At 39.0% G+C, this 8,675-nt stretch overlaps 1 protein-coding gene across 2 annotated transcripts in view; it reads left to right on the top strand.

The window, feature by feature from the left end:
* The first annotated feature begins 6,961 nt into the window (after nucleotides 1-6,961).
* LOC107727162 (squamous cell carcinoma antigen recognized by T-cells 3-like) overlaps nucleotides 6,962-8,675 on the top strand; it is an 11,622-nt gene continuing 9,908 nt past the window's right edge. For both annotated transcript variants that reach the window (XM_016536950.1, XM_016536949.1), the window contains exon 1: nucleotides 6,962-7,282. In XM_016536950.1, the coding sequence (XP_016392436.1) occupies nucleotides 7,085-7,282 (198 nt within the window). In that variant the 5' untranslated portion in view covers nucleotides 6,962-7,084. The remainder of the gene's footprint in view (nucleotides 7,283-8,675) is intronic.

Raw genomic sequence — 8,675 nt, 5'->3', positions numbered from 1 at the left:
AGTTACCTTGCTGTCTATGGGAGGGTCAGAGAGCCCTCATATTTCATCAAAAATATCTTAAATTGTGTTCCGAAGATGAACGAAGGTCTTACGGGTTTGGAACAACACGAGGGTGAGTAATTAATGACAGTATTTTCATTTTTGTGTGAACTAACCCTTTAAGAAAACATCTTTTGAAACTTTTTCTGACCGCTTTCCTTTTAGTTATATTTTACATATGAAATGTCTATATGCATGGTAACCCGTAATTTATGCTGTATTTTCCGAAGCTGTAATCAGATGTTATACATGATGACTGTTATTTTATCTAAACTTCATGACTTTCCTCAGTATTGGATTTAATTAGCTAACAATTTGTCAGGTATGTTTTTTCATGAAAAATAAACTCTCCGAAAATGAACTCTTCTGCTCTGTTCCAAATAAACAAATTGTTTCAGAGATACAGATACACTACTATTCAAAAGTTTGGAGTCTGTATGGTTTGTTTTTGAAAGAAGTCTTTTATGATCACCAAGGCTGCATTTATTTTTTTTAAAATACAGTAAAAACATATAACTATTTAACAATTTCACCAGTCATTACTCTAGTCATCAGTGTTACAAGATTCTTTCAGAAATCGTTCTGCAGATTTGGCACTCAGGAAACATTTCTTATCAATGTCAAAAAGCTGTACTACTACTTATTTTTGTGGAAACCACAGCGTATATTTGTTTTCAGGATTGTTTGAATAAAAAGTTCAACATGCATTTTGCATTTATTGCAAACAGCATTTATTTGAAATTTTTGTAACCATAAGTGTTACCGCTTCCTTGTGTTCTCTGTGTTTGTCTTGAACGGTGTGGTTTTTTCAAAAGAATTGTGTTGGCTTGGCTGAAGCATATGAAACTCAAGAACCCCAGCAACAGAGCCCAGTGCAGCGTAACGGCGGCAGCTACAGAGCTTTTGTCACATCCATACAATGTCCAATCAATATTTCAGAAGCTCATTCCAATAGCCTCTCAGAGATCTGAAAATATCTGGCCTTAATGGAAATATACTGGTTGAGATAGAACCAGACAATCAATTTCACATTATGCCAGTAATAAAATATTTTGTGGACAACTTCAAAATTCCCAAGATTTACCCACTATAGATTATCCAACTTGATTCAGAAGTGGAATCATGGGTGAATGCCTTAATGCAAGTTATTTTTCCAGAAAAACAATCCTCACACCTCTTTAACCACATGCAGCTTTTGTTACAATGATGTTATCAGCCTATCATTGATTAATAGCCAGCTGAATGCAAATTAGCCTCATAACTGAAATTAAACCCCATTGCCATGGCGCAAGGCCAACTGTTGGTAGCGTGTAGTCACCAAAGAGTAGACATCAAAGATATGCAGTGAAGCCAGAAACTTGAGCCCCGAAAAAGAAACGTAGCTCAAGGTCGAATTCTCCCCTCTTTTGTCCACAAGGTGCTAAATAATTCTGGAAATACACACTGCTTTCACTTCACTTTGGGACTAGATGCAGACTTGAACATGATTTTGACTATGGTTAGCGTAACTCTATAGCTTACCGATGATTCACCTAGTTTTGTTCTTCAGATGGTCAAATAACATTTCCTTGCACAGAATGGTTATTAAACGTGTTTCCTATCAGAGAATTACTCTACTAACCCAGTGCAGCTGTATCATGGGAAAAGCAACTGGAGTGCCCAATTAATTTGCATTGCGAAGAAGATACAAAACAGGTAACTCAAAACCTTAAGGCGGCCATTAAAGTTTGATGGGCCACTACCCAGAATTTTCAGGGTGAACACGGACCGTTCTCTGGAAGGGACATGAGGAAAGAGCGAAGAGGTTAAAGACGTGACGCAGATAAAGTGAAAGCGAAGGGTCAGCTGAGACAGGGCAAGAATGGTGAGTACCACATCCCTATGTCACACGTTTGATAACGCATTAGGAGTCGAGCTCAAGAAGGAAAATACGTCCTGGAGGAGCTGCAGAGTCCATCATGGTAATTCATTTTGCTCAACTGATTCATTTGTGGTAAATGAAAAGCAGTTACTAACTTCTACTTTCCCCTTTCCTTTATCCATCCCTTTCGATCCTTTCCCTCAAGTGAGCCATGCGTCCTAGTCTTCTCTGCTGTCTCTTGTTGTATCTCTGTTCATCTCTCCTTGCTGGCCTTGTTGTATCCCCCTGCCCCAAAGGCTGCTGCTGTCCCAGTCCTGGTGCTCTGGTTCTGTGCGAGTCTCTTGGCCTGCATACTCTGCCTCGCTCCGTCCCCCTAAGCACCGCCGTCCTCTCCGTAGCCCGGAATCGGCTTTGCAACGTGGATAATGTGTTCCAGCCATATTCTGGCCTGCAGGAGCTGAGCCTCAGCCACAACCAACTGGTCCGTTTTCCTCGTGGGCTTCCGTCAAGTCTGGAGACCCTTCAGCTTCAGGAGAACCAGATCACCTACATCACCGCTGGGTCTCTGAGGCAGCTCGGGAACCTCACACGCTTGGATCTGGAGGATAACCGGATACGAGCAATTCAGCCGGGGGCACTGCAAGGTCTGACCAGACTGAGGATGTTGACTCTGAAGGGGAACAGATTGTCTCGTCTGCCACCAAACCTGCCGCCTTCGCTAATACACCTGGATGTGTCAGCGAACTGCATATCTACCCTAGATCTGTCCTCGTTGGGTGCACTAGTGAACCTACAAGTGTTAAAGATTAACAGTAACTGTTTGCGCTCTATACCCGAGCGGGCTTTTGATGGATTGTCCCGACTCCGATCAGTGGAACTAGCCAATAACCAGTGGGTTTGTGAATGTGACATCTTGTATCTTTATAGATGGCTTCTGACAGACAGGTTACGGATGGCGACGGATCTAGTATGTACAGCTCCTTTGCACCTCGCACAGAAGTTGTTATTAACTCTATCAGTCATGGCCATCTGTCCAAAACTTTTTAAGCCTGTTGAGAGAATATCAACATCAGTGAATACAGAATCTGGGAAAGTGGTTGAAAGTCATATAGAACAGACTGTAAGTGCATCTATGTTGGTTAGATCTGACACTGCTTGCAACACGAGTTCTTTCAGAAGTCGAGAATCTTCAAAACTACCCGAGAGCACAATATCAAGGTCCTTTTTTGGGTCAGACCAGCCCACCTTAGAGAGACTGAGCTACGAAGACTGCCTCTCTCTAAATTTGACATCTTTTATACCCAAATCCACCCAAGTACCCTACAGTCTAGCCACAGATGAGGAAGCTGGTTGTGTGGAGAATTCGACAGGTAAGCCACCAGGAGCATCAGCCACTGTCACATCTACTGGTTCAATGACCCCAACTAGAGACATTGAACTCACTCCTCGGACAATACTACAGTCCAGTGACCCGGCGCTCATTGCGATCCTGGCTGTTCTTTGTGTGCTTACAGGACTGCTGATGCTTACAGTGCTTTTGGTACTGAAGAACATCCTTCTACGAAACCTGAGAGTTGCACCGCTTCCACAGGTTCAAGAAGACATTAGCACACATTCATGACCTGTATTATAGCAAATATTTTGTGTAGAGAATAATACAAAATGATGGAGAATGCAACATGAATATTTATAGCTTTATTAAGTTTTTGCAACAAATAATACAGCACCAAAGTAAAAAAAAAAATTTTTCCGTGTGACTTTTTTTGCTTACAAAATCACTGCCAAAACTATAATGATCCCGCTGAAAATCTAAACAAATAGACATTTTTCAAATCCCCTACTTTCCTTTTTATAACGTGTAGTAGAGTACATTTACAAACTTTGCAGTAGTATGTATCTGATATAGAGGACATTTAATGTGAGAGTATGAGATCTTTAGGAAATAAAGAGTTTATTTTAATGTGCGTGATTCAGAGATACAGGAGAAAACTTTAATCCAAAAGATCTTCACAGTCTGTTAATGCAAGCCACTTCAAACCAGCAATGCAAAGGCAGTGCGAATAGAGTAGCAATGGTATACGCTGGCTAATGTGTTTATTTTATCCTCAGAAAGCATATAAACTACAAACATTTTCTGAGTCACAATGAGAGTGGGTGACAGTGACTCGTCTGTGAATGAGGACATTAATTTCGATCTTCCGCCAACGTCTCCTAGTCGTCTTTCTGTTTGAGCCTGTAGTCTGCTAATGCAGCCTTGATGGCATCCTCTGCAAGCACTGCCAGAAAAAAACAAAAAAGATTATGAAATCAGAGCATCTGATGTTTTTTTTTATGTCATCAACGTGTTTACAATCTCAAACAGCCAGTTTGATACACTTACTAGAGCAATGAAGTTTGACTGGTGGTAAACAAAGTTCTTTGGCAATCTCAGTGTTTTGGATTTTCAGGGCTTCGTCAATCTGTACATGGAAAAGAGAACATTGAAATGTTGGTAGGAATGCTTGAGAGAACAAATATGAAGCACAATGAGATCATCTGATGACACTGTGAATTTATGCAATGGTCTGAGTCACAATGACTCACCGATTTTCCCTTCACCCACTCTGTGGCCAGTGAGCTGGAAGCAATGGCTGAGCCACAGCCAAATGTTTTGAATCTGGCATCTACTATCTTGCCATTCTCGTCCACCTGAATCTGTCAGACAGGTTGACAACAAAAAGTCACCGATGTAAATAGTGTGTGTGTGTACATATATATATATATATATATATATACACACACACATACACTGAAATGTAAATGTCAAAAATGTCTTACCTGTAGTTTCATAACATCACCGCATGCAGGTGCGCCTACCAAGCCAGTGCCTACATTCTTGGCATTCTTGTCCAGAGAACCAACATTTCTGGGGTTTTCATAGTGGTCCACCACCTTCAGAAAAAAAGTATGATATGTAAGACATGTAAAACATGACTACATCCTGATCATATTTAACAATCAAATACATTCATCAGAGGACTTGTGATAACAGTCTACACCAAAAGAAAACGTGCCCTTGATAGATAACAGTGACCTTCATAACAGAGATTATTAATCTTTTAGTAAATCACTTATTTAAATGTGTATGTGTACTTACTAAAATATAGGTTTATTCACCTGTGGCAGAGTTAAGATAACGTAACGTTACTGTAAGACATCACTGGTGAGTTTGTAGGATAGTTACACAAGTGTATTATGAAACTAACTCTAAATATGGATGAATGTCATTTTAACTCCGTCAAAAATACATAGTCCAGCTGATTACGTGTTTTCTACTCAGACTGCCGAAAATATTGTCGTACATGTACAGTGCTCTGCTGGTTTGTTTACATACGCAGTAAACTAACGTTAGCTTAGCTAGCAGCAACCACGTTGAAAGTTGTTCTCAAACATTAGGAACTAAAACAATTCTCGTGCCACGGTCGGCAGTAAGAATAAAAAGTGACACGTACCTTTTTATGATAAGAGCAGGCTGTTCTGAGCTCTGGTAATGGCAAAGATCTACTGAAAAGTGCAGAAGATGCACAGCGCTTGGCTGCCGCTGCTAACGCCATGATGACTGACTACTGACGCTACTGCATAAACAGAGGTCAACCGGCAGAGGGAGACAAATGTATTACACTTTATACATTAGTGATTTTTTAAACTACAAATATTATACATTTTACCTTCAGATTATATTGTATAGATAATTTCTGCCTTATAATTATCACCGCTGTTTTACACAAGCAAACATTAAGCCCTCAAACGATAGCAGCCTATATCTATCTCAACCAGCAGAGGAGCGCTTTCACTGCACTGCTCACATTTTAGTCATCATTTATTATAAATAATATACTTTTCATCTTTGTATTGTATGTAGCTGTGTATTTCTATATGCTGTAGCCTCTTTTATATTACTGCTGTTTACATGCCGTTAACTCATGGAACTCAACCAGCAGGGGGAGCGATTTCACCGTGAACTTAAAAAATATATAAAATGTATAAATATAACTTTTGCTTATATTACAATAATAATACTAAATATTTCACATTTTGCATGTAGATTATATGCAGTGTTGGGAAGGTTTGGTAACCTATTACTTTGGAAATGTTACAGAAAGTTACTCTATTTAAAATGTAATAAGTAGTGTAACTATTACAATTACTTTATTATAAAGTAGTTAATGTAACGGATTACATTTTATTATTGTTTGATAACTTTTCTAAATTTAAGTTTCTATTTTTTCCTAAACTGTTAATTACTGTCAGACTTCAAAATCCTTTTCCCCTTGAATTAAGATTATTAATCATTTAATTTGAAAGCAGGCTACCACAAAATCAGACTTTAGTATTTATTTTTACTTTGAGATTGTTCTGAGGTTAAATGCGAATTTAAAAATCATAAGATAGTTTAGTTTATGGTACTGTTTTCGAAAACAAATCTTTGCATAGCTATGACAGGAAACACAGGCATCTAACAATGCTTTGGAAAAAAACAGTTAATTTAAAAAAGAAAGCATATACATAAACCCGAAAAGGAAATAAAACAGTTAATAAGCATGTGTCCTATTCTGTGTCCTAAACTCCTGAAACATTGAAGTCAACGCAGTTTTGGAAGGAAATCAGTCAAATCTGTAGGTGAGTGAAAATATTCAGATAACCCCCTTTGTACATTTTCATAAGTAACGATAACTGTAATTTAATTACACATTTTTCTCAGTAACTGTAACAGATTACAGTTACATTTATTTTGCAATTAAATTAGGCTACATAATTCCGTTACTGGTTACTCCCCAACACTGGCTATATTTGAGAATTTACACATTTTTCTCAGTAACTGTAACAGATTACAGTTACATTTATTTTGCAATTAAATTAGGCTACATAATTCCGTTACATGTTACTGGTTACTCCCCAGCACTGGCTATATTTGAGAACGTCACGGTATTTTATTACCGCTGCTTTGGACAAAAACGCGGAAAAACAGATATTGACAGACGAAGAATGAGACTTTTCCAAACCACCACAAAGAATTTCGTTGGAAAGCCAAAGCATGTAGTTGAGCCACGCCTTCTCGCTGCACGAGCTCCCTGTTTTTCGCGCGAGTTCTTGTGTTGTGTGCGCGAGCCCTCTGCCTCTGTTTCCAGGCAGATAGTACTCAACATGGCGGCGTCGGGTAACGAAGAGCAGACGTTGTTGCCAGATATCGAAGAGGAGGCTGAGGGCATGGAGCGAGAGATGGAGTCGGAGGAGGAGGAAGAAGAAGGGATGGGAGTTGAGCATTCCGAGGAGGAAGATGAAGAGGATACGTCTGAAGACGAGCGCGAAAATGAAGCGGAGATCCAGAGGCTGGAGGAACAGGTGAGAGGAATGAATGAGGCTAACGACTCTCCTCACATACGCAGCTCTCAAAACACCGCACGAACGACTCTGCTGGGGAGTTTCTGCTGATGTGTTTGGCAGAGCCCTTTTATTAGAGAAGTCCTACGTGCTTAACTTACCAAATACATGGGCAGGAGTGATAAAAAAATGTAGAAATGCATAACTGTTCCTGAGGAATGTGGCTAGCAGAGGCTTAAGCGAGCTAGCGAAGACTCGTCTTGATATTTAACCCTCCGAACTAACGTTACCTTTTCATCTCGCCTTTTTACTTAGGTTTTCCACCTATATGCAGTCCCGGGTGTGTTTAGGGAGCTTTGTGACCTTACATGTCAAAAGACTTTATGTGAAATATACAGTAAAAACATTTCGTGTTGGAGTGTTTTGATGAGGCGTGCCGTGCGCACGGAGTTCAAATTCGCGCCACAGAGCGCAAATGCAACAGAGTTGTCAAGAAGCACCTATTACCGGTAGTTCCTGTGATGACTTTAGATTTGAGTCATGTTTATAACACAGTAGTTTTAGGTTACAGACCACATGCAGTAGCAGGAGGCGTTCAGGGGCTGAAGATGGACATACTGTTGCTTGGTGGTTGTAATGGTCATGTCCACGTGTTTGCAGTGGTGGAAAGAGTACTGAAAAAATATACTCAAGTAAAAGTACCATTACCTTCCAAAAAATGTAGTGTGAGTAGAGTAAAAGTACTTGTCCAAAAAACTACTTGAGTAAGAGTAAAAGAGTAGCCTATTTAAAAGTACTCATGAGTATTGAGTAGTGAGTACTGAGCTGTGGATTCTACCCCCTCATAATAAACGCTGTACACCATACATGTTTAGGGCCCTATGAAATGTTTTATTTTTTCCAACCTTATGTTTTATTGTTACCAAATTCTGTTTTAGTAAGTATTTGAAAGCATAAAAACAACTTTCATTTATTCTTACAATAGCCTTATGATTTCTTGCTCAGAAATTCTGTGTTGTGTATTTACATTTTTAAGGCATAAAACAGTCATTTAATCTATCTTTTAAGTAATGAAAATTAACAAATTTTATTTTTTGGAAAATAAAGGTAAATTAATATTACAATTAAAACATTGAAGAAATATTGTATGATTATTCCTTAAAAATAAGGTTTTGTTGAACAATAGTAATATATTATATTTCTGCCGCAATGCCTTCAAGTTAAACCAAACTTTATTTTGACGGGTTGCCGTGAATACCTTTACATTCCTGTGTTTATATGATATGAGGATAGTTTTACTCAAATGAAACGGTCAAATGCTCATGAAGTGACTCTCAGAGCAGTTCTGGAGATGTTGTTCGTGTATTTATGTCCTCATTAGTGAGACGGCAGACGTTAATATCACCGGAAGCGT

This window comes from Sinocyclocheilus rhinocerous, unplaced genomic scaffold, assembly GCF_001515625.1.
Source record: "Sinocyclocheilus rhinocerous isolate Xijiao unplaced genomic scaffold, SAMN03320098_v1.1 scaffold457, whole genome shotgun sequence".
In the NCBI taxonomy this organism is placed as follows: Eukaryota; Metazoa; Chordata; class Actinopteri; order Cypriniformes; family Cyprinidae; genus Sinocyclocheilus; species Sinocyclocheilus rhinocerous.
Note: the sequence above shows the minus strand (reverse complement) of the source record. Positions and strands in the feature narration are given on the sequence as shown.